This window comes from Protopterus annectens, chromosome 9.part0 (genome assembly GCF_019279795.1).
Source record: "Protopterus annectens isolate FY-2018-M chromosome 9.part0, PAN1.0, whole genome shotgun sequence".
Lineage (NCBI taxonomy): Eukaryota > Metazoa > Chordata > Ceratodontiformes > Protopteridae > Protopterus > Protopterus annectens.
This window is the reverse complement of record NC_056743.1, coordinates 982,184,585-982,212,073: the sequence shown is the minus strand read 5'-3', so window position 1 is coordinate 982,212,073 and position 27,489 is coordinate 982,184,585. Positions and strand designations below refer to the sequence as shown.

At 40.4% G+C, this 27,489-nt stretch overlaps 1 protein-coding gene across 1 annotated transcript in view; it reads right to left on the bottom strand.

Moving 5' to 3' along the window:
* Window positions 1-8,676: 8,676 nt before the first annotated feature.
* Window positions 8,677-27,489, bottom strand: part of SMARCC2 (SWI/SNF related, matrix associated, actin dependent regulator of chromatin subfamily c member 2) — a 2,789,858-nt gene continuing 2,771,045 nt past the window's right edge. The window contains exon 29 of the mRNA XM_044083737.1: window positions 8,677-11,556. Within this exon, the coding sequence (XP_043939672.1) occupies window positions 11,480-11,556 (77 nt within the window). The 3' untranslated portion in view covers window positions 8,677-11,479. The remainder of the gene's footprint in view (window positions 11,557-27,489) is intronic.

Below are 27,489 nucleotides of genomic sequence, written 5' to 3'. Positions count from 1 at the left end.
ATGCGAGCTGCCCCCTCCTGGGGGGGGGCTGGCAAGATCCCCATCTGGATCTGCATACGGATAAAGAGCCTCATCATCTTATCCAGATCTATGTCCAAGAGAGACGGGGTGGACCCGAGAAGAGGTTGCAGACTCCGACCTGGCTGGTCGGGGAGCTGAGGCCCGGGAGACTGGGCGTGTCTCCTTGGGCTTCGGGGAGAACCTTAGAGATCGGAGCCGAGGGGAGTCACGGATCCGAGTGGATTTACTGAGTGACGTGAGGTCTGGAGGCCACTTCCTCTTCTCTTTCGTCCTCTACTCTCTCTATCCCTCCTCTGCTCTGCTACCACAGGCTTAGAAGTGGGAGTTTGAGTCCCAGGCTGGGAGGGAGGCGAGGCCAGAGGCAGAGAAGCGGGAGAGGCAGCCACGGCAGCCGCCATGACTGAAGCCGAGGACGAGGAGGGAGTATCAGAGGCAGGAAGAAGCCCCTTAAGGGCCAACTTGGCCCTTCTGCCTTTCAAATCCCAGGGGTTGAACCCCGCACAGATGATGGCACAGTCAACATTAAGGTGGGCCACACCTAAACACAGTACACACAGAGTGTGGCCATCCGCTGGGGAGAGCTTATGGCCCCACTCTGTGCAACGCTTAAAAATAAGCTTTTTAGCCATACTAGGTAAAGAAAAGAAAAACTTTCTACTTAAAACTTTAGCACACACTCACTCACCACACTCTAAACTGACTAGAAGTGGGGGGGGGGCACACATACAAACTACACTATCTAACAACTACTACAAGCCTACACATGACGCCAAAGTGATGGGAGGGGAGAAAGGGTACCTACGCTAATCTAAAATGACTAATAAAACAAAAATTATTAAACTTACAATCTAAGAAAAATACCCTGCTAACTGGAGCTCCAGAGACATGATGCTTTCACAAATCGCAGCAAAGGAGATCTGGGGATGGAAGGCAAGGGAGGTGTATTATGGGTAAGGGGAGGAGTCTGGAGCTCGGTGCTGATGCTAGTAATCTTTGCCGGCTCGTATCCGATACGGATCCATATTCTCACAGGTTGAATATCAAATGAAGTAAACTACTTCAGATCTCTTAATTAGCATCTTGGATAGACTATACCAGACCCTCCATTTACTTTAACATACCCCCCGATACTTCAACATGTGGGTTTGGCAATACATTACTGTTATATTCAAGAGTCTCAGAACACACCCTCTTCACCATCTATTCTCTTTCATTATGAAGGGGGTTGTTAAGTTTGAATGAGGCCTAAAGCAGATGCCCTACGCTGACCGCCTTAAAAACTCCAGCTATACTCTGTCGCATATCGTCTACTCAGAGGCGATCTCTACTTAACATACAAGGCCATGTCAAACCCAGAGCTGTTGGACATGCTACACTTAAAGAAATCCCAATCCCTCAGAGCTACACGCTCCAGGGATCTAAACCTTGTCATCACAATAAACAAAACATGCTGGAGGGATAGGTTCCTGACCCAGAGACTCCCCAGACTCTGGAATAGATTGCCCATACATGTCAAGCAGAGTGCCTCTTTGGACCTCTTCAAGAGGAACCTTGACGATTGGATGGGAGAAAGGAAATTCACCCCAGGGATCACGTCAGTCGCCCTGCTAGACAGGGGTCCAGGAAAGTAAATAATGTGGGAAGAAATAGCCAGGGAATTGTTATGGCTAGGCTTGTATAGGCCCTAGGGCTGATAGCCTAGCACCAACCTATGAACCTATGGATGGAGCCCCCTAACATCATCAAGGGGAAATTGTCAATGGCATCTGCAATGGGGCTATATTGAAGATATTCAGCAGTCTCTTCCATACAGTAAAACTAGTATAGTTTCCTGGGGCAGCAGTCAGACTTTAGGGATGCATTCTCAAAACCATTTTGTAAAGTTTGGAAAACATAAGGGATAATGTTAGGATTAAGCTTGTTTATGGCTAAGAGTTCCAGGTAGCTACTTATGAGAATCTAAAATGTCCTTAGTGGCCTTACAATTTTTTTCACATGAGCTTTATGATTTCACCAAAGCAGACACCTTCCAGTGGAGACATGGACAACAAAGATTTTTCTTCACCTATACCACAGCATAGAGAACACACTGGGACAAACACGCTAATTCCTGGTCATCCTCTTCACTGGGGTCACAGATGGATAAAAGATCAAGAAAAAGGAACACTTTTTTTCTGTTGGCTAGGGCTGAGGTATATCAAGTGCCTGGCTTGATGGCCATTAGTAAAGTGGCATTATCTCTATCATTTGGCCACATATTCCTCTGTTCTTCTACAAACTTGTTGTAATCAAAGTAGGCCGAGGGCAGATATTGAGGGGATGACTATGAGTCCCAGTACCAGACGTTTAGGACTCTGTTTAAATTCATGCAGTTTACTGAATACAGTGACCAGTGCAAACAGAAATGGAAATAAACTGGACTACTCTAAACTTTCTGTCTAGTGTCCTGCTGGCATGTCCAGAGGAAGAGAAGACCAACACCTTAGGGACAAAGACCCTGAACTCTAGTTAAATTTGAGCTAACAAATTAACCTATCACAACAACAACAACAAAAAAAAAAACAGAGATAGAGTGGGCTTCTCTAATCTTTCTTTACAACATTCTGCTGGCTTTTTAAGTATGAGGAGGACATGAGTGCAACTGAGGCATCCAAGGCTGTAAAAGTTAGGCAGGATGACAGAATTCTGCCTGCAGCTATATTCTCTCTATTAAAAATAAAAATGCAGCAGCCATCCTAGTAATGAATATTTGTATACACATTTTCCTGAATTTAATACTCTGCTTCCTTTTTCATTAGTGTACTGAGTCACAGGACCATTTTGGATCCTGCTGCACAGCATCTCTGAATAACCACTGTCAGATCAGCTACTCGGATTTCATATAGATATCTACATTATTCTGCTCTTGGCAACATCTGTTTTTTCTAGAGACTAAAGGTTGGGAATTGGGTTCCAATTATACAGCATCAAAGGCACTATCAAAAGCCTGGAATTCCATGGGACAACTGCTGGCCTTTAGACTCAAGAGGACAGTATCTATTACACCACTACATCACCTCTTTAGAGACCCATTTAAAATGCTCCCTCATAAGACTAAGCATTTATGTGTTCAGGAAGTGACCATGCTGAAATGGCTTCCTACCTGTCAGTGTCATAGCCCAAACATAAGATTTGTGAGGGCTCCATATCAGAATTACAAGACCTGACAATAAGAGTCCAAACCATTTCAATAAATAAAGTTTGATTCAAATTGAAAAGTGGAAATTTGCCCTTATATCTTTTAAGTGCTTCTGTGTTAGGAGCTTTGCTCCTCTGCAGCTCTACACTACTCTGCTACACAACTGTACTAACTTCAAGATTAGTGTAGTTCAGAGTGAGACTTTATATATGTTCCCCCTCACTATCAACTGTCTAGGTCTGATAAGGGGAGAAGATTCCCTCGTTTTATTTGCTCGGAGGGACAATCCTAACATGGAATGTTGGGCTTCCAGTGAGCTAATTTTGTACAATGTGGTTAAACATTCCTCTACAAATTTTCTACAATCAAAGGTGGTAGATGCTGAAGCAGGCATTTAGCCTTTGGATATCAGCCCTCAAAAAAGTAGATGGAAGCTCTTCCTAATGGGAAGGGGTCTAGCCATAAATCTATAAAACTAATGGGCCTACTGAAGCCTCTTGTACAAAAACAGAATACCCTGGAATAAGAACTCTTCATCTGGAACTACAAAGAACTGATATCTCACTGTGAGCACCTTCAAACTAGTGCTGGGCAGAGAGGTTGTGCTTCCTTTGTCAGAGGTTTGGCTAGTCATATAGGAAGAAATCCCACTGTCTGCCACCAAAAGGGTAAAAACAGATAGGGATGCAGCTGAAACAGGCTATGGGACTGGAGCTGAACAAGGGAAAGCCTGACTGGATCAGATGTCCACAAACCTTCGTGGACTTGTAAAGCCTATTACACCTTTTCCAGTAGTGCTTTCACCATCAGTTTCTTTGACTTGTTCATATTTCAGTGTCTACGCCTTTTCTGGGCAATATTTTCTGGTAGTGAGTGTCTGCAGAACACCGTACCCAGAAAAAGATTGGACATCCTTGCCACTAGATAATTACAGACAATAAAACCAAGCAGATTCCAGGGAATATCACAGACACATTAACAACTGTGACACAGTGCTCTTAGGTGGACATCTACTAGTCCGCCTCTAGACAAAAAAGGCACTGTGAATAGTAATCTTCAGAAATAATTTTCTGCTGGCAAACTTTCCAGTAGCAAACATGTTCCAAGTATAGGCACTTGTGCTCTGCAAGTTGCCTGAAAGGAACCAACAGGTAGGCAAAATTAACAAATAAAATCATTTGTTGTAAAAAAAAAAAAAAAAAAAATGAAAATGGCATGGGCTTGCTTTCCTTTTCAGACGCATGTTCAGCCGATGTTGGGGCCTTACCCTCTTGGTAATCTATCACCCAGCAGTGCGGAAGTACAGTAATCAGAGTGGTGCAGCACAGCATTTTGGACTTCAAAAGATGTTTTAATATGCTGTCCGTTTTCAGATAATCAACTAAAGTAAAAATAGCATTGAATCAGTATCTTATGTTACAGTGGGGTCCAAGACATTGTAAGCACTTTGTGGGATTGCCCTGAGGTGGGATCAGATGACCAATGAAACAGTTACTGTTTGCTTCAGAAGTGATCCAAACACACAGCAACAAGAAATATCCAAAAAATACACTCAGGAGGCAGTCACTGGAAACAAACTCCAACTTTTAGTGGTGCTTCTGGTACCTTGGCCTACAGCCTTCAAGGAATAACATAAGCCACCAGCCATTCCCATTTTATATCAAACTGCACCAATTAAACAATCATTTCATCACCCAATAATCTACTACAAGAACTTGCTTAAACAAACATACCCTTAAAAAAGGTAAAATATTTTCCATATACAATAAGTTACAAAACATCATGTATACAATATTATAACTTATACATTTAAATTCACATCCAGATTCATACCTTTAGGTTTTAAAGTATTATAATTTAGAATGAACCTGCTTTCCATTTTTAACAAACTAGCTAAAAAATCCCCATCCCTAGCAAGAAAAGATGTAGCCAACACACTACAGAAGAAACTATCAGAACCCCCATGTGCATTAATAAAGTGTTCAGCTACTGGGCTATCCAAATTCCTATTTCCAATATGTCCCAGATGTTCAGGAAATCAAACTTTTACAATATGTTTTGTCTGTCCAACATACCACCTCACAGGAGTGCAATCACATCCTACAATATAAACCACCCCACAAGAAACACATGAAAACCTTCCCATAGAATGAAATAATTTACCATTATTTTTTTACCTGAAATGTTCTTAATCCTAGAACATAATTTACATCTTCCACAAGGGAAGGAACCCATATTAGCCCCCAGGAAAGAAACCTTCTTAAAACCTAACAACTCCTTTAAATTTAAATACCTTTGATAAGAAAATGAAACATGTGAACGGAACAAATGCTTTAGTTGCTCATCTTCACATACCACTGGCCACAAATCTTTCACTGACCTCCTCAAGATATCAGAAAATGGGGAAAATCTGGTAACAAAAAAACAATACTTTATCCTGCCTATCAGTATCCTGATCTAAATTATGTCTTTTAAAACCATCATAACTGTTACGACTCCTACCACAGCTACCCCCCCCCACCTTTAACACACTATCCTTAGCTTTTTTCAAACTAATACTAGAATAACCCCTTTGCAACAATTTCCATTCCACCTTCATACACTCTTCTTCCACCAAATTATTATCAAAAGTATTCTCATAAATCATTTTAAATTCACCCATAGGTAATGCTTCCATAAGTTGTGATGGGTGCTTGCTACTGGCCTGTAAAAAATGATTAACTGCAGTAGGCTTCACACGGGGTTTATGTTCTTTAAATCTTCCTTGACATAAAATTCCACATCCAGAAATTGTATATTCATTCTATCCACAGTAAAAGTAAACTGCAACCCCAGTTCATTCTGGTTTAACTGATCAATAGATACAGAAAACTCATCCAAATTCCTCTACATATAAAAATTATATCAATGTAATGTTTAAACAAAATAACATTCTTTACAAAAAAATCTGCATGATAAATAAATCTATTCACAAAAAAAGCCATACAAATAATAGCATAGCTGGGGGCAAAAGAAGCCCCCATCGCTGTGCCTTCATTTTGCAAAAAATAATCACCCCCAAAACAAAACTAATTATGCGTTAAACAAAATTCTAATACTTCCACCAGAAAGGTTGTACATGGTCCCTTCCCTAACATTCAACGAACTGATTCTAATCCCCACCTTCTTTTAATATTGTTGTATAAAGCTTTAATATCTACTGTAGTCCAGTAAAAATCTTTACACCACTGAATTGCCTTCACTTCTTGACAAATATCAGCAGTGCACTTAATATGGGAAGGAATTTTAGCTAGAAAGTTCTTTAAATGAAAATCCAAAACAAAAAAAATCCCAGTATTTTGCATAAATGACCCCTACACCCGTCATAATTGGTCTACCATGGGGGTCAATTAGATTCTTGTGCACTTTAGGGATGGCATAAAAAATAGGGTCTTTGGGATATTTAACATACAACTTACTTACATGCCTCTCTGTGAAAAAAGTATTTCCCCTTTATCCAAAGTTTCTCTTAACTGACTGTTGTAATGTTTCCTAGGGTTGTTTGCCAATTTTTCATATTCTGGACCAGCTAACAAATCAAACACCATTTTATCATACTTCTCCTTGGAAAATAACACCCAGTTACCCCCCTTGTAAGCCTGACAAAATTTAACATCACATTCTCAACTTCTACATGACTTTAAAGTATCCCATTCACCCCTAGATAAGTTATACACTTTTCTAGATCTAACAAACTTATGGTATTCAAGTTCCACTTTTTTACATAATACCCTTTCAAAACTTTGAACAATGTTAGAACATGTAGGGGAATGAAAGTACTAGAATAAGAAAAATGAGGCACCTTTAATTTCCCATAACCAGTAAAATAAGCTACCTCCCCCTCACCTTCATTTTCAGAAAAAATATCTACCAATTCATTTTCATGTATAGACATGTCAAGCAAAGAATCTTCAGTATCAAACATTTCAACATTATCAGTTTCAACAAGTGCTTGTTTTCCTTCAAAATACACTCGTAAATACAACTTTCTACAAAACTTTTTAAAGTTTTTGGTTACACGTTTTCTTGCTATAGGTGGGGATTTTTTAGCTAGTTTGTTAAAAATGGAAAGCAGGTTCATTCTAAATTACAATACCTTAAAACCTAAAGTTATGAATCTGGATGTGAATTTAAATGTATAAGTTGTAATATTGTATACATGACTGTAACTTATTGTATATGGAAAAATATTTTACCCTTTTAAGGGTATGTTTGTTTAAGCAGGTTCTTGTAGTAGATTATTAGGTGATGAGATGATTGTTTTGATTGGAGCAGTTTGATATAAAATAGAAATGGCTGGTGGCTTATGTTATTCCTTGAAGGCTGTATGCCGAGGTACCAGAAGCACCATTAAAAGTTGGAGTTTGTTTCCAGTGATTGCCTCCTGAGTGTATTTTGTGGATGCTTCAGAAGTGAACAGGAAATAGAAAAGCAATCAAAAAATGTAATAAATCTGCATGACAGAAAAGCAAAAAGTAGGACACATTTACCAAAAAAAGTTAATGCGCCATCTGCCTCCCATTCTGTAACAAGAAAAAATATAAGATCCCAACAATGTGCCATCCAAACTGATAACAGAGGTGGTAACGCCATTATGAGATCTGATGTACAAGTCACATATAGATGGATAAATTCCCGATTTGTAAATCTGCAACTCAGTCAGATAGAAAATAAAATCAAACAACAAAACTTATACTACCACTTACAGTGGTTGGAATGCCTGCCTATCTACTTTTATTGTTGCTTCTGAACTGCCACAGTGCAAGTTTTTCTTCTTTTTTTTTTTGTGTGTTTTTTAATTTTCTCAGATTTAAGTTTGTCAAGTCTGTGTAATTCCCTCCCCCTGATGAGACCATATTTTTGTACTTTATTTTAAAGGAATAACACAAATGAAAGGACTGAAACTCATTAATTCATTATGAAGACAACACACAAAAAATCCAAAGATGCTTCAGGATTCTTTTATGTTAAGAAAAATAAGCTGAAAGCTTTATGTACTTTTGCTGCATTGCTACTGCAAGACAAATTTTCAAACTTTAGTTTGTACTTTTTGCACTAAAAACCTGTAAATCCATAGGGCAGGTTACATGAAATTAAATGCCTACACGCAATAATCTCAAAAACATTCCTACAGTTTAAAAAAAATATATAAATAACACTGTACATTTTCATGTTTTTCAGAAGTATTTCTTCTAATAAGCTTTGTTAAAATATAAATTGTAGAGGCCTTACTAACATGAAACAAATCCAGGTCTTTCTTCTTAAATGATGGTCTTTCACATTTATCTGGGTCTTTATTTTTTTCTTCTTTTTTTTTTTTTTTTTTTTTAAAGATGTTTGAAATCAATGTTAATATTCTGCAAGAAGGCCAGTGCAGTCTACTATGCTTTTTACCACTTCAAGTCTACTATGGTGACTTAAATCAACAGGCTTCAAAATAACTGACATATTTTAATACAGTATTTCATTTTGTTTTCAAAACCCATCATCAAAGGGAGCATGTTCATTTAAAGCAAAATGTATACAGTCTAAAATCTACTTTTGTAAAATATTTTTTGGGGAAAGGGGGAATTTCAGACAGCTGATCTTGATGTATTTTCAGGTGTTTCATTTACAATGAAATAACAAAAAAACTATAAATCTGTCCATCCAGACTACAGGCTAAAATCCAGAACAAAAATGACTATGACCAGAATCCTGGGAATCCAAAGACTTAAGGTCTAGTTACACACATTTCTGAGATACTGATGCATCACCATTTAGAAAAACAAAAAAAGCATGTCTAAACTGACAAGAGATTCATACCAACACATATTGATACTTTAAAGAACATCCTGGTAATATATTCAGATTATTTACATCCGATATTGTAGCATGAACATTTCCATAAACTAAGACTGCAAAAACATTTTCAAGTTTACTATGTCACCATCAGAGGGTCCTCTGCTACTTCAACCATTAAGTTGCAAACAAATACTTATTCACTTCCAGGTGTTCTGTGCACTACTTATGAGACATGTGGGCACTGTATTGTAATTATAAACTCTTGCAACAGCCACTTAACCTTACAGTATGGCAAACAACTGGCCACATAACAGCAGGCTGCAGAAAAATGGTCTGCTCAACAAACTATGAAATGATGTGTACCATATATAGTAGGCTGTAATCAGTCCAAAGCACACTACTCAAGATAACGCAGAACTCTGTGAGGAAATATGTAACTGGGTGCCACAGTACCACAGGGTATGAATAATACTGCTCACATCACAGTAACACTGCCAAAAATGCCAATTGAAATTCCCTGTCACTTATAAAAAATTAGCCTACCCACCTCATGCTTAACCAGTGCTGACTAATAAACCTAAGATAATTTCCACAATGACAAAAATCTGTTGCAGAAACATACAGCACTGTGAGTAGGAGACTATACCAGCAATAATGATTACAAGGCCCTAAACAAAACAAAACAGCAGTTCTTGGAAACAAGAGAAATTTATGACCACAAACAATTCAATTGGACCCAGGCTACTGCTTCAGCCATAAAACTGGACAGGAAATACAAGATCACATTTCCATGCAAATTAACAAGTGTGTATATTTACCTGCATATATTTCTGGACAATAGTAAACTACTGGGTATCTGTCCCAAAGGAAAATGCAAGGTATGTATACAAAGCAGCAGACTAAAATGCATTAGCAGTAGCTGTGTGCCATTAACAAGGTCAGTAATGTTTGCTGACTTGCTTGCAGTCTCATCCCAGGGGGCTAAGACCCTCATCAGATTTCCAAAAAAAAAGGATGAGAAAAGTCAACTATCATTCATACATATCCACACTTATTGGTCTAGAAATGTGGAACAGTAATGAAATAATTTGCTCTGGCTGCAGGCAAAAGTGGGTCAGTAGGATAGCAACCAACATATGAGTCTATTTTAATATGTTTGCAGTCTCAATTAGGACATTTCATGTCCTAACAGAAGCATGCCACTAATTTAAATCTGGCAAAGGTAAAATCAAGCCTGATTCTGCACACAAACCAGATGTGACAAATATGCTTATGTGCAAAATGATGAGTTTGTCCAATGAGCTAAAATACATCCTCTAAACTATACCATTTAAATCCCTTATGGGCAGGAGCCCCAACAACTCACCAATCCACACCAACAGAAACGCAAAGTAAAAATGTAAATGGAGCTTAAGTCAGATTTGAAGATACCTTTTAACATGTGGAGAAAATTTATTTTTATATAGTGAGAAGTATATTTCGTATTCCGATTTCTAACCCCTCACAGTTTTAAAACAAAATAGTCATTCATTGGAAGATTTTAAAAATAGAGTAAAATATTCTAGCATCTAAACCCAGATGCTCTTTAAATAACATTCACTAACAACCGCATACTCCTATAACGCAACTTCGAGAAGCCTTAATACAAATAATTTAATCTTTTCAAAGTTGGCTTTACATGCCTAAAACTGTCAATGCATTATAAGTACTTCTCTTAACACAAACTAATGTCTGACAATGACAAAGAAACTATGTAACCCTGCTTTGTGATGCACAAAGCATGAGGCAACTTCCTAGTATGGCATCCTTCCTAGTCCACTTACTGGAGGCCAAAGTGGATCTGTTAGGTTTTTAGGCATTTGTGAAGAGGGCTTCTAAATATCACCATTTTCTCTACAAAGAACTACACAGATACAGCAGCTGTACTGCATAGGGACTGAATTATTTAATTCTCTGAGAGTATCTGTTCACCACTCACCATTATAGCACAACAAAAGTAATGGTTTATAATTGCTATTAAAAAGGCAAATTCTTCCATACAGAGAAAAATATATTACCTTAGGCTGCTGAGTATCTGTCAAAAGTACAACAGCTATCAAAATACTGAAGATATTTTGGCCCCCTGCTATCGCCAAACTGTTGCAGTATTAATGCCACTTCAATGTTATATGCAACAAAGCATAACTTTCTGAACCAAGATGCAGGCGTATTCCACGGTAGGAGTCACAGGCAAATGTTAAAATATACTGCACCTTTTTGAAATAAAGATGACCACAATTCTCCACAAAATTTAAAGTTTCAAATATCTGGATTGGACCCATGGTGACAAATGCACCCCAACCCTTGTTTTTTCAGCATAACCTTTTCAAACCAGGTCTCCAAGATTTGGAAAATAATGGTGTGATCTAAGCTGGAAAAGTACAAGTCTTGCATCGTCAGTCCATGTTTCTACTTCACTCACTGCGGTGTAGGCACTGGGGTCACTGCTGCTGGGACTGGAGAGAGAGTATCTGCTGGTAATGTGGTCCCCTGATCTGTGTGTGAGGAGAAAAAGAGAGTTTTCAAACTACTAGGCCTCATCAAAAATGACTGTAGTAAAAGTGATGTAATATATAGAGAAAGATTCTAGACAGCGCACCACCTCTTCAATTAAACAATGAAGTGTCCATATCAACATGGTTTATGCGATTTTTAAACATAAAAAAACATAGGATGCGGTTATTAAACAAAAAATACAGCTGTGTGAGCATAAACACTATAACATAAGCTCAAACAGAGGAATCACTGCTGGAGCACATATCCTCATTTAGGGGAATTAGCTACAGGGTAAACTTCACACCAAAGTTAAACTCCTTCCCCTGTGTAAAACATCAGTATGATGCTCAGCTAAAAGGTAAGTAGCCCACTCCATCTTCAGCTGTTTTTTCACCTAAAGGAAGACACCAACAAGTATGATTTGGTAAGTTCAGATTGTACAGCTTGAATCTGCTTTGGTATGACCATGGCTATAGGTGTGGACTTCCCCCTGCTGCCTCAGTATAGTAAGAATGTGATAAATGCAGCACCATAGAAGCCCTGACAGTAGACTCTGCTGTACAAGATTAATACATAACTTAACACTTCTCTCAGATACAAAAGAAGGGAAAAGGAGATAGACAACTGGTCTCCCTCCTTTCATACCACCAATATTGTTGAGAATGAAAATGAGTGAGAGAGACATTTTTAATAAGATCATCCAATCTCTTCCTCTTTAGTCAGTTAGAGAGGTGCAGCACATTACCTTCCAATCTTCACCTCAGGGCTGCAGAAGCCACATTACTGGGGAGTGTGTGTGCATTTGTGTCAGCCTAAATTGCAGCAATAATCCTTCAATTTAAACATATACTATTTTGGCAAGAGCACTGCGCTGTTTTCATTATAAGGATCATTACTGTAGAACCATTCCTTATCTAAGATAAGACTAGCAAAGCAGCTAGCTATGTCTGGAGTTAGCCAGACACTAGCTCATTGGGGAGGGGAGGGGCAGAACATGCTTAGCAGAACTACAGAGACCAAGCCTACCTTGTTAATGGACTGAAAATCTTGCTTATCGTGCATGGAGAAAGTGTACACAGGGGGTTCATTTGGCTGAAGTGCCTGCTGTTATGCTGCACAGTGCTCCTGCCTGGCTTTTCAAATTTTTTCTATGATGCTCACTAACAAAACAGTACAGTTTGACAACAATATGGATTGAGCCTGTTCTGACAGTGTTCTTCCTTCTTTATCTGGCACAAAGGTGCTGAACAGCTGATCAAATTGCCTGAAGTTCCTGGTTCTTTCTAGGTAGTACCGTAAATGCCCACATACAACCACTGAAAGTACAGTCATGTAAGTTGCACTTACCATGACAGTAAAGTTTCAAATTCCTCACTGCTGCAATAGCCTATAGTTATTAGGGTTATATCCTGCCCAGAATATAATAAACAGTCTTTCAAAAGTCTCTGGCTCCCTTCTACACATGCACCCTGGCTGCTGTGTCTCAAGATCTACAAGGAAAAAAGAGTAGCCTGGAGACAAATTTCTTCAGGTTGTCTTAAAACCACAAAAGTTAGGAATTCACAACTTTTATTTCAATAAAGCAACTATATACACAAAAAAGGTGACATATGGAGGGTGCAACCACTGCATGATTGAGTAATATAAACATCTACTGTCATGGTAAATGCAACATGTGTAACTATAGTATTTTCATCATTCTCACTGCTGCAGTAGCCTATATGGGTAGTGAAATAATTTTAGTATACACTGTCTTTTGAAACTGTTGCTAGCATAATTATTAGCTTGAATAAAAAGCTGCAAGAATGATATGAAATATAAAGGCTTAATTTAGAAACAGTATAAAATGCAGAAAAATAGTAAGTGTGCTGGCAAGCATATATAGCTTAGTTAGATTTTGGCATCCATGTAAAGGAGTATGTTATTGAGAAACAAAGTTTGTAAAAATAACTGTGCAGATGGCAGCTGGAAGGACATCAACGAAGTAAAGAGATGTAACATCAAGCAAGATAACAGATAGCGCTGGAACACCACATTTCAGATATCTGGGTTTCCTTGGACCACTGAACTTAAATCAAGGACAAATCATAAATTAGAAGAACAAAGGAAAACTGTTATACAAAGAAAAAAACTGGTATACATCAGACTTTGAAAAAAAAATATCAGACCTTCTGGTATAAATATGAGTGTGTATAAACAAGCTTTGGGAATTTGCCATAGAGAGCTGACAGCATCTGCGTTGCATGCTTGTAGATCTGAAAGGAAAATGTGACAGTAAAGCATAGTAACTGGAATGGTTGTCTTTGTGTATTTATTGTACTCAGTACAATACACTAATAAGATTAGTTAATTACAATAAACAGTTAAATGAACTGTGGTATGCATGCATGTAAATGCAAGTAACAGCAAGAAACCAACAGAAGGCAATATATAATTTTTCAGATAGGTTACCATAGCTTATTCATCCTAGGAGGAGGAAGGATTAGGATCCAGGAGACCCCTAGAATATGATCCTAGCAAAGCCTTTCATAGACCTGGAAAAGAAATCCAGTTTGCAATACTTTGCAAAGTATGTATGGAGGACCAAGTAGCTGCTCCTGGAATCCACCTCTTTCAAATATATCATTGAAAAAGACAAGACTATAATACAATGTGCCTTGGTTCTACCTGGAATAGATTTCCATAGCGGAAATAACAAAAAACAATAGCAAGGGATAACTGCCTTGAAACAGTCAGTTTTTCATTGCCTCATCGAGATAAATCACTGTTTGGATTTCTTAAAGTACTTTGTTCTCTCAAGGTAATACCCGAGTTGACTGTGCCTATCCAGACTATGAAGAATGCTTTCTCCCAGATTTTTAGGTTCTAGATAGAAAACAGAGAGATGAATGGCTTGATTCAATGTAGACTCTGCAAAAACTTTAGTTATGAATGCAGAATGACGGATTAGTTCTTAAAATAACCCTGTCTGTAAGGAAAACTAAGCAGAGTTTACCCACCATGACAACATGAAACTCAAATACTCTTCTTGCAGAAGTCAGAGCAGTAAGTAACACAGTATTCCAAAATGATGAACTGTAAATCAGCCAAATAAGCAGATTCAGGGGGAGGCAAAGTTAACTTTTACACAGGAAAGTTATGATCCCAGGTAAGTGCCACCTGTTTCCTAGATGGTCTTAGATGCAAAACCCCTTTAAGCACTTCTTGACCAAAGACAGGAAAGTAAGGGGAATATCCATGTGCAGACATACTAAAATGGCTGAAAGATGAACCTTGACAGAGAAATACAACAGGTCAGAGGATAGTAACACACAAATATTTAATAACCAGTAGTATATAATCCCTGACTGGGCCTTGGTTATTAGCGTGGCACCAATTAGAAAATTATTTCCAATTGCTAACATAAAGATTTTCTAGTTGCATTTTTTTGTCTTCTTTAGTACTTGCTATATGCCTTCATGAAGATGATACCTAAAAGGAATCAAAATTGAATCGTCCAGGCAGTCAGTTGTAGCTTTTTGAGATTGAATTGCATCAAACTCTCCCTATCTTGTGGGACTAGATCCAATCTGTGAGGAAGCTTGTAATAACTGCCCTTGCAAATTCCATAAGAAGAACCAATAGAAAATGAATGGGTAAGGCTACCCAAAGAACCAAAGAGACAGACATATTCCAAATGATAGATACACCAGGTTTAGAATTACCCTGGATATCAGTGGAAATGTAGAGGTACATACAGGAACAATTTAGATCACAGGAATGAGAAAGCATCTGTTTTCCATCCCTGCCTGTAAGATGTCCTGGTTCAGAATTTGTTTGTTTAGCTGTCCATTTTAAGGGAGGCAAACAGATATATCTGAGGTACTTCTGACAAATGGATCAATTTCTGGAGGACCACCTTATTTAATTTACATTTGTGAAAGTCTATCCTGGTCCTCCTCAGCTTGTCTGCCACTATATCTTACTCTGATGGACTTGCAGGAAGCTTGGAGGGTTAAATGCAAGACCTCTCAAGCCGCCAGACCAAGCCTGCACTGAGGCCAGGTCCTGGTTCCCCCCCTTTTTTTATATACCACCTCACTGTGGTGTTGTCTGTAATCACCTGTAGAGGTCTCAGGGACCACAGATTATGAAGAGATTATATAGCATGTGTCACAGCTAACATCTCCTTAACATTTATGTGCTTTGGCCTATCTATTTTGTTCTACAGACCCTGCACTTTTACCCACAGAGTAACTGCCCCACAAGCAAATTCTGATGCATCAGTTAACACATATTGACCTGGGATTGGAAGAGAGTGGGAAACCTGTATTCATAGCAATCTTTTGTCTCCACCACAGACGTTACTTCTTCATGAAACTCAATTGGAATCTGAAATTCCAGAGAGTGAGAATGTTGGGTCAACACTGTTTTTAAGAACCATTTGATTTTTCTCATATGAAACCTGGCAAGAGGAATCATAAAAATCTTGGATGCCATGATCGATAGAATCCTGAGATACTCACTGACTGAAGTCACAGACTGATTTGAGAAGCTCAGGAAGATTTCCGGATACAAGTCCACTTTCTTTTGGGTCAGGAATGCCTTTTACAGGGATGACTCTAGAAGACATCCTAGAAATACAATCAAGAAGACTTTTGATTGCTTATCTGAAAGCTAAGATTGTAAAGGAGATTTGTAACCATTGAAATGGACTCCTGATACCTGGTGAAAGGTTTCTGCAAATATGTAAGTAGTCTAAATGATATGTGAATGCCCCACAATCTGCAATGAGCTATCACAGAAGCTAGACATCATGTAAACACCTTTGGAGCTATAGATAACCCAAGGGTAATGCACAGAAGTGATACCATTAACCAGACACAGAAAATCTGAGAAGACCTCTGAAATCTACTGCCACAGGAATGAGAAGGTAAGCATCTTTTAAGCCTAAACTTAAAAGAGGAATGAGAGGTAACAGACTATAAGGTCAACATCTTGAACTTTAGTACTTTCAGAAATGAGTTGAGAAAGGATAGGTTGAGTACTGGTCTTCAAGAAGAATCCTTCTTCATCACTAGAAACGTTCTGGAACAGAACCATTCTCCCCTTTGGTTTTAAGGCACTGGCTCTATGACCCACAATAAAAGCATATGATAAAGAATCTGAGAAAAAAAATATCTTTTTTTTTTAAATACCTTTATTAAATTATCACTAAATACATAGGCAAACATACATTTACAAAAAAGAAACAAACTATATTAATGTTTTTTTTAACTTTACATAAATTATACATCACATATCTGTTTCTTTCTTTGAAACTACCATTAGTCCAACATTACATAAATTGCTGAAATTCATGACTTTCCTTAAACCTCACTCTTCCTCCTCCTGAGCATTATTCTACATATGTTATTCCCACAATTTCCATTTATTTCTATATAATTTGCTCCATCCCATTTCTAAAGATCTCCAAGTTATTTTATCTCTTTTATAATTCAAACCAGAAGTGTAGCTGGCTCAACTAGCACCGTCTGCTGGTCCCAAGAAATAGTGCCCCCCAAAGCTCTTCAAGTAAAGACCCCAAAAAAAGGACTTATTTAAAACGTGCTGGGTGGCCAGATGCATGACACACACATATCTCCATCCTGCCCCAGCTATTTAAATCCTGTTTATGTGTTCTACCCCAGAATCCTTTTTTTCACAGTTTAGGTAACAAAAAAAATCCTTTCTTCTTTTAAACTGTAGCAAACAGTTGCTACAGTTTATAATCTGCTGGCACTGAAAACTACAGCTCTCAGGTTTTAGTTGTGAAAAAAATTCTTTCACTTTTTAACTGTAGCAAGCAGTTATTTCGGGTTAGACCACAAACAGAGCACTTTTAAAAGCATGTATTGCACTAAAGAGTGATTAGGATGATGGATAGCCCCCTCCCAATCAAGCCACCTAACCTTTTACCTGGGGCAATTGCCTCTCACACCCCACCCTAGCTATGCTACTGGCTCAGATACAAGTGGTGTACACTTTGATTTCCATTTTCTAGTGATTGTTTTTTTGACAGAGATCGGAGTTAAACTTAATAAGGCCTTACTAAGTCTAGGCAATTCAGATCCTGTGTCCAAGCTCAGAAGAATACTTTCCTTAGTTACAGTCACTTCCCCACTCAATATTTCTGATACAGAACTCTGTAGGGAATTTTTAAAATTGCTAATTCATTCCACTCCCAGAATATAAGTTCTCAGTTACCTCTTTCTTCCCCCATCACACCTTCAACATTTGCTATCTACCCGAGGAAAAATTCCTTGAAGTCTGCTTGGTGTAAAAAAAAAAAAAAAAACCTATGCAAACACTTCTAAGCAAAGATCCCAAACCTTCTGGACTTTGTTGCATACTCGGGTGCCATACATGTGTCTCCACACTGTTCTCTTGTAAATTTCTTTTCCAGTCTCTCTTCCTAACCTTTTCTAATATCCTCTGACTGATTTGTATAGACAGCAAGCAATATTTTATGTCACTTAGTAATTATTTCATTCTTAACAGCAGATGTTAAGTTGTCTATCTCGCCTTCATTCTTGCTGGATGGGTTCGGAGCCGACCTCGGCTCCGACTCGGCCACTCTAAAAGCTCAAGAGTTGGTTCCACCGGCTCGAGGCTCCCCTTATATCCCACAATGCTAGGCGAGAGTTACCTCAGATCTCGTTTGCCGCTACAGCTATCGAGGTTGGTTTTCTACCGGTTCTTGGTAAGTGACTTTTCTTGTGTAAGTTAGTCTATTAAAACCCCTTTAATTTTAATATTTTTACTTATTTCCCTTAGTTTAGAGAAATTTTTACCCCCTTCTAAAAAATTCCCGTTTTTTTCCCTCAAGAACTTTAGGTTCTTCCCTTGGGCCTACAGGCCTTTTCTCTTTCCCTAGTGGAGTGTGTGTATTATTTCTTATTTTAAAAACCTAGTTAGTGGTTTATTATAATTTAAACTTGACAGGGTGTAATTAGTGTGTTTGTGTGTGTGTTTGATTACACCTTTAGAAATGTCTAAGGAAGCAAAGGTCTCCGGATTCAAGAAGTGTGATGCGTGCTATCAGAAAATGTCTCTGACAGACGCTCACACTTCTTGTGTCTACTGTCTGGGACCTTTGCACCTGCAGGACTCCTGTGCTGTGTGCCATGGCTTCAGCCCTAGGGTCCTGCAGGAAAGAAAAAATAAATTGATCTTAAGGGGCTTACTCAAGCCAGAGGATTCCCTTTCTGTTTCTACAGGGAAGCCCTCTAAGGCATCTAGGTCTTCGGCTCCGACAACTGAGCCGAGACCTAAGGTTTCTAAACCTCTGCCTACATCGGCTCCGGCTGGAGCCGATGAGTCTCAGTCCACAGTTTCTGTGGTTCCCTCGGCTCCAGCCGGAGCCGAGGTATTAGAAGTTCCCGTGTCGGCTCCGACCAGACCTTCGGAGCCGACAACTAGGAAGAGGTCCAGGTCACCATCTCTTGGCTCCGTTCATTCGGCTCCAGGATCTCCCCTGCTGTCTGAACGGAGCCAAAGATCTCACTCCTCTAGGACATCGAGGCTGTCGGATCATGACCTTCAGAGGGTAGTGAGTCGACTTCTTAAGTCCGAGGCACTGGCCCAGATGCTTCAGAGCCCGACTCATCAGTCGATGCCTGCCCCGGTCCATCAATATATTCCTCCTTCGACTCTCTTGAGCTCGGGCCGGTCGTCGGAACCGAGACTGTGATGGCGTCGGAGCCGATACATTTGTCTTGGCTCCGTCGGCTCCGATTTCTTCCTTGGAAGAATCTCGGCGCCGGACTTCCCTCGTCGGCTCGAGGGGTGAGTGGCATCGGACCCTTGTCCGACCCCCTCCCTCTCGGTGCTTCGGCTGGTGAGTTCGGCTCCGACATCGGCCTCGGAGCCATCACTGTCGGTGCCGAGGGAGGTTCTTAGCTTCTCGGGCGGGGACCTCTGGCTTTGCCTGACAGGGGTGCATTCGAGGTCATGCGGAGTGTGTTAGAGCCTGGCTCTACTCCACAGTCGGGTCCGTCCGCCCCTCCCTGCACGGTGCCTGAGGTCAAGTCGACTCACTCCCTCAGCCGGGACGGCAGAGAGCCAGCTCCTCAGGAACCCCTGTGGGATTTCATCCTCTTCGAGGCCTCTCCTGATTTGGCAGAAGAGCCCCTCGGAAGAGGAAGTGTAAGAGGAAACACATTGACTCACCTGAGTCCATCACGTCTGACACAGATTTGGATGATTCTGTGGGATTTCCCCGTTCCCCTTCTGAAGATGTCTCATTTGCAGACATACTAGAGATCCTGAAACAGAGGGGAAATTGGCCAGCCCTCAACCCTTCGGAGGATGAATCTGTGTACCTTGAGGTGTTTGGCTCTCGCCCTTCCACCTCCTGGGTGTCTCCCCCCTTTGACCCCCTCATGCAGGTGGTTGCTAAGAAGGCATGGACGGCTTCTGATTCAGTGGACCCCACTCCCAGGAGGCCCTCCAAGTTCATAACGGCACCAGCAGACAAACAGTTCTTAACAAAAGGAGTTTCTGTGGATGCTATGGTGGTAGCTGCTGCCACTAAGAAGGAGCTAGCTGATCCTTCAGTACCTGTCCATCCACCTAACAAGGAATCTAGGTCCATGGACAGGTACGGGAAGCGGATGTTCTCGTCAGCGACATTTACCATGCGTTCGCTGAACTACCTATGCCACTTTACTCGTCTTCAAAGGGACTTGATCAAGAAAGCGAGTGAAATGTTAAAGGACCCTACAGCTGCGGGTTTTCAAGATAAGATGAATACGCAGCTGGCTACCCTTAACTCCATAACCAACTCCTCCATGCGCCTTCTCTCTTACGTGGCTGATGGAGCGAGTAGAGCCGCAGGGACAGGTGTGGCCTTACGTAGGCATGCCTGGATGCGGCTATGTAATTTCTCGGACCCCTTCAAGACGTCTTTCACTAACTCCCCATTTGATGGATCATCTCTCTTTGGTCCTCAAGTGAAAGAAACCTTGACTAGGTGCGAAACTGATGGCAAGACCCTTTCTGCCGTCGGAGTCCGTTTTTCTACTCCTTCTAGGCCTTACCCCAAAGGCCAGAAAGGTGGAAAGATGTGGTTCCGTAAACAATCTCAAGGGACTTCGCCTGACGCACAGAGTCGTTTCCCCGCCAGAGGCAGAGGCGGGAATAACAATGGTAGATGTCGCCCTAGGGGCAGGGGGGGGGTCCGCAGAACCAGGGCAATCGGGAAGCCTTCCTGACAAGCCCTTTCAGCATCCCTGAGGTGTTGCCCGACTGCCCATCTTCGGAGGCAGTCGGGGAAGATTGTCACTGTACCCAGAAGCCTGGCTATCCCTGACTCAAGACAAATGGGTGCAGTCCATCATTTCTGAAGGCTATTCTATCCCCTTTCTTCGCATTCCAAATCAATCAAAAATCCCTTCCAGATGTTCCACCGCTCAAAGGGATCTAGCGGTTTTGGAGATTTCAAAACTGCTTACAAAAGAGCAATTCAGCCAGTTCCAGCAGACCAGCAAGGATCCGGAATCTACTCAAGGTTCTTTTTAGTTCCAAAGAAAACAGGGGACTGGAGACCAATTTTGGATCTCAGTATCTTGAACAGATCAGTCAAGAAAACAAGATTTCGGATGGTCACGCTGCAATCCATCCTTCCCATTTTGGGCAAAGGAAACTGGATGTGCTCTATAGACCTTCAGGATGCGTACTATCACATAAAAATGAACAGACGCTCCAGAAGATTCCTCCGCTTCAGGCTGGGAACCAGTCATTTTCAGTTCAGGGCCCTGCCCTTTGGTCTCACCTCTGCCCCCCGGGTGTTTACCAAATGCATGGCAGTGGTAGCTTCTCACCTGAGGCGACAAGGATTCCAGGTGTTTCCATATTTGGACGACTGGCTCCTCACAGCTCCCACCAAGCATCTCCTTCTGATGGCCAGGGATTACACTTTTCGCATTTGTCAAAGGTTAGGCATTTCAATAAATTGCGAAAAGTCTGTTTTGTCGCCTTGTCGTACTATTACTTTCATAGGCGCAAATCTAGACACAGTAGACATGTCTGCGAGACTAACACATCAGAGAATAACAGACATTCACAAACTGGTCTCACTCCTTTTCAACAACAACAGAATCAAAGCCAGATTAGTTCTGAAAGTGTTGGGAATTATGGCGGCCATACCCTGCTTCCATTAGCCAGATTCCATATGCGGATCCTTCAATGGATGCTCTTTACTCAATGGTCATACCAGGAACTTCCAATGTCTCACACCATTATGATCACGCAAGCGTGCAAAAATCATCTCATGTGGTGGATGTCTTCCCTCAGCTCTTGTTGGGAAGACCCTTTGTTCCACCCCTCCGGTTGCTACTCTGACAACGGATGCCTCCCTGATCGGGTGGGGGCATTATCAGGGCAGGACGGTCCAGGGCACATGGCAACCAAACGAATGCCACTTGCACATAAATGTTCTGGAGATGAGAGCAGTGCTTTTAGCGTTGCAAGCCCTTCAAGACTCTCTTCCCTTGGGAACGATTGCAATCCAGACAGACAATATGTCTGTAGTGTGGTACATCAACAAACAAGGCGGAACCAGGTCATACCCCCTGTGTCGAGAAGCACTCAGACTGTGGCAATGGGCAATTTCTTCTCAGCGGTTTCTGATAGCAACGCACATCCCCGGGAAGTCCAATCAAATTGCGGACAAGTTGAGCAGAGCAATCCTCATGCCTCACGAGTGGTCTCTGAAAGACTCTGTGGTGAGAGAAATTTTCCTCAAATGGGGTCAGCCTTGCTGCGATCTTTTTGCTACTCCCCAAAACAGCAAGTGCAGAGAATATTTCACTCTATTCCCTTTACCAGGCCAACCCAGCAGAGACGCTCTAGTCCAAGTTTGGCCCCGGGGACTTCTGTATGCATTTCCTCCCTTCCCACTAATCTCTCAAGTGATACAGAAAGCTATCGCTCAGAAGGCCTCATTGATCCTCATTGCTCCTTACTGGCCTCGACAGGTATGGTTCCCCTTTCTACATCAATTTCTTTTGGAGCGACCGTGGAATCTGAACCTAGTTCCAGATCTTTTGATCCATCAGTCGGGTCAGCTTCATCGCTCCCTCCCTCTCTGAACCTCACTGCTTGGTTCCTCCAGTTCCAACCTTAGCCAGGCTTCCTCAATTATCTCACTCTGTTCGAGATATTTTGATAGCTTCCCATAAATCTTCCACTAGGAAGATTTATTTGAGTAAGTGGAAACGCTTCACATATTGGGCTCAAGAAAAGGACATAGATCCTTTCACTGCTTCCATCCAATTAGTCCTTGATTTTCTAGCTGAACTCTTCCATGCAGGTTCATCTCCCTCTACTCTTAAAGTTCAATTGGCAGCTATTTCTAACTTTCATGTGGGTATTTCTGAATCTACCTTAATGTCCCACAAGCTTTGCAAAGCCTTTTTGAAAGGAGTTTTTCTTCTCAGACCTCCTATAAGAAATCCTCCTTCTCCTTGGGACCTAAATTTAGTACTTGCTTCTTTGATTCTTCCCCTTCGAACCTGCAGTCTCCTGTTCTTTAAAATTGCTATCATGGAAGACTCTTTTCTGGTAGCTATTACTTCAGCTAGAAGAGTTTCAGAGCTTCAAGCACTCAGCTGTCGACCTCCTTATCTATTGTTTCATAAGGACAGAGTATCCTTACGAACTAACCCGTCCTTTTGCCTAAGGTGGTCTCGACGTCAAATCTAAACCAAAGCATTGACCTCCTGTCTTTTTCCAGAATATTCCAATAGGTCTGAACAAAAATTACACTGCCTGGATGTTCATCGTCAATTGAGGTACTACTTGGATAGAACAAAACAATTCAGAAAATCTGATCAGCTGTTTGTCTCCTATGCGGAAAGCAGAAAGGGACTTTCAGTTTCAAAGGTATCATTATCCAGATGGCTAACATCTTTGATTTCCCTTGTATATGAAATTAGACACCAAAATTGCCTAATAAACCTAAAGCCCATTCCACCAGAGCTTTGGCTACTTCTTTAGCCTTCCAAGACAGACTGCCTATTGACACCATTTGTGCAGCGGCTACTTGGGCTACTCCTCACACTTTTATTTCTCATTATAAGTTGGATTTAGCTTCTAGGCATAGAGCTAATTTTGGTTCCACTGTTCTCAGGAGTCTGTTCCGTTAGGCCACCGGGACAAGGTGCTAGGGACGGTCCCATCCAGCAAGAATGAAGGCGAGATAGACAACTTAACATATAGAAGTTATGTTCTTACCATAACGTTCCATGTTAGTTGTCTTCTTCTCGCCTTCTTCTTATCCCCACCCTCCTTCCCCGGCCTGGACAGACCTAGAGGAGTTGTGATTGTGACCTCTCTTTCTACCACCTCTTTCTTAGGCATATGCTATTGTGCATATTTCCCGGTACAGGATGTAGGTCACCCTTCTTTCTTCCTGTTGTTAGAGGTGGACTCTGTTTAGAGTTATTCTTTTACTTTTATAAGCTGGGGTTAGCTTACAAACGAGATCTGAGGTAACTCTCGCCTAGCATTGTGGGATATAAGGGGAGCCTCGAGCCGGTGGAACCAACTCTCGAGCTTTTAGAGTGGCCGAGTCGGAGCCGAGGTCGGCTCCGAACCCATCCAGCAAGAAGAAGGCGAGAAGAAGACAACTAACATGGAACGTTATGGTAAGAACATAACTTCTATTTTCTGTTCTAGATACAAATTAAAATTCTACCAGAGCAAGTCTTTCACTTAAGATTCCTCTATCCTTTTTCTTTCCCTATACTCTGCTATTAATCCCTGGTAGGGAAGGCAGTCTCTGGCCTGCAATCCAAACGTCTTTGTGTCTTCATCCCACTCTATCATCTTCCCCCTCTAGTTATTTACTCTCAATACCTTGGTTCCTTTCCCAGTTTTCTCCAGTAAATTCCAGCTCCCTCTAGCCTACCTTCTATACCCCTACTTGCAGTTATCTCTATAGGCAAAATCCCCTTTCTCCATTCTCATGTTGGCTTAGTTCTTAAAATATTTACTGTAATTTTAGTGAAATAATATAATGAATAGTTATTATTTTCCTTAAGGATCTGCATCCAAAATCCCACTTTCTCTTTATTTCTTGAATGCTTCCCCTGCTTAATCAACATCCCCTTTCCATCCTGAATTATAATATTCTACTTGTTTTATCTATTAAGAGCTTTAACTGTGTAGCTCTAAAATATCCCTTTGGATAAGGTACTCCTGAACCACCTTGTTCTATTGGAAGGGCCACAGTATCCTACTTAACTCTTCCACTCTTACCCTCCCAAATAAATTCCCTCAACTCTTTATTAATTCCTGTTCAAAACTTCTCCTTTGGTTGATAACAATATGTCTGACCTGTATATAAAACTAAAGGAACTAAAACCATTTTCATTGCTTACATCTTTCTGTCCATATCCATACACAACAGCTTTCAGTTTCTCAGTTTTTGTATTACCTTTTTAGCCTTTTCACATATATCATTAACTGCAATAGCAGAAGCCTTTTTAATCCATATTTCTAAATACTTCATCTTATTGTGTCCCCACAAATATGCGTATAGCTGAACCAGTTAATTTGCAAGTACATAATTACAGCTACAGCCTTTGTTTTATCTTCACTAGTTTTGTATCATGAAAAGACTTGAAACTGTCTCAAAATGTTTCATAACACTGAGATGTCCTTTTCTGAATTTATAAAGTACGAAATAATATCTGCAAATAAAGCCAACTTTTCTCGATTGCCACACCAGTTATATCCTTGCATTTCTGGAGTCTCTTATTTTCTTTGCCAAAAGCTCTAAATACAAAACAAATAAAGGGGAAAAGGAGAACCCCTGCCTGGTTCCTCTGTTGAAACACAAATCAGTGAGAAACCCTCCTTTAATACTTGCCTCTGATCCTTCATATATCCTCCTAATTAACCTTATTACTGTATCATGGAATGCAAATGTTTTCATTGCCCTTCCCATAAAATCTCAGCTTACTCTGTCGAATGTCTTCTCTGCATCAAGACCCACCAACAACAGCGGTATTTTCTTACATTCTGCATCCACCTGAATCGTCTACTGTTCTATTAATGTTGCCAAATGTTTGCCTCTCTCCACATAAACCAGACTGATCCATATGTATTAATTTTGGCAACACTTTTACTATTCTTTTAGCTAGTACAGACAAAAACACTTTGTAATCATGGTTTAAAACTGAAATGGGTGTTTACTCTCTTTAGGTAATACAGCCACCACAGTTTTCTTCTGAGATGTTGGTGCTTTCCCTCCTTTTAAAATACTGTTAAACAACATTTTCCAGATATTTACCACATTATTTTCTCCTACTTCTCAGACTTCCTGAGGAATAGATTCTGTTCCTGGAGACTTACTGAAGACTCATTGTACATCACCATTTTTATCTCATATCTTCCTATCTTAACTGTTAGTTGTTGAGGCTCATCTACCTATAACTTTAACATAATTAAGTCTTCCATAAATATTTCCATTTGTGAACCAAAGGAAAAAAGGAAAAATTCTATCTGGTTACAATGATGAGTTGGGATTCCACGAAAAAGAGGCAATTCTAGCCAGTGCCATTTGTAACTCTCCTGAACTACTCTCAGAACCCATTTGTTTAAAAAATTCAGTAGTGTAAGTTATACTTATAAGTCTAGCCAATCTGAGAGGAGGAAGGATACAGATTCAGGAGCACCTGGAGAATGATCCTAATAAAGCTAGCCCTGGACCTTGAAAAGGAAACCAGCTTGTAATGCCGTGCAAAAATATGTACAGAGGACCATGTAGCTTCCTCTAGAATGTTTGCAGACTCCACCCCTTTCCAGTAGGTCATCAAATAAGACACGGTTCTAGTAGAATGTACCTTGATACTGCCTGGAATGGACATGCCATGGTGGAAATAACAAAAATAATGTGGACAACCACCTGGAAATTGTCTGTTTAGACAAATGATGTTCCTTATTTGTCTCTTGATAAAAATAAACAGCTGGTCAGCTTTTCTAAAGGACTTGGCTCTGTCAAGATAGTACCTGAGCTGCCTGTGCATGTCCAGATTATGCAAAATCCTTTCTCCTTGTTTTTCATGTTCTGAGTAGGCAACTGGGCAGATCAATGGCTTGATTCAAATTAAACTCTGAAATCAGATAAAAATGGGTTTGTTTTCAATGTGACCTTATCTCTGTGGACCTAAGAGATAAGGCTCACCTACCACGAGAGTTTGCAACTTCAGTACTTTTCTTGCATATGTCAGAGCAATGATGAGTACACTTTTCTAAGTCAAGAACCTTAAATCAGCCTGATGAGTAGCTTAAAAGATAATGGTCAACTTTTCTAGGACAATGTTGGGATCTTTAAGAAAAAAAAACCTGTTTACAAGAAGATTCCAGGTGTAAAAGTCCTTTCAGAAACCGTTTTATTACAAACAGAGAAGAAAGAGGAGGATCCATGGGTAGACATGTTGAAATGATCATAAGATGAACCATTATAGAGAAACAAGAGAGGCAAAGTAACTAGCACAAATATTTGAACACTAGTGATACAAATTGCCTGATGAGCCACTAGTTATTGGCTATGCACCAAATAGAAAATTGTTTCCACTTACCAATGTAGGATTTTCTAGTAGCAGGTTTTATTGCCTTGCCTCATTTAGTAACTGCATCCTCATAGAATAAGTGCCTAAAAGGTATTAGAGTTGAATCATTCAGGCAGTCATTTGAAACTGATTGAGCTTGGAGTGCATCAAACTCCCCCCGTTTTGTGCAAGTAGATCTAGCCTGTGAAGAAGTTTGTGGTAATTGTTCTTGGCCAGTTCCATAAGAAGGATGAATCAATGCTGCATGGGCCATAAGGGAGTCGTCATAATGATTTTTGGGGAGTCTTTCTGAATCTTCAAAATCACCCTGGATATCCAGTGGAAAAAGTGGAA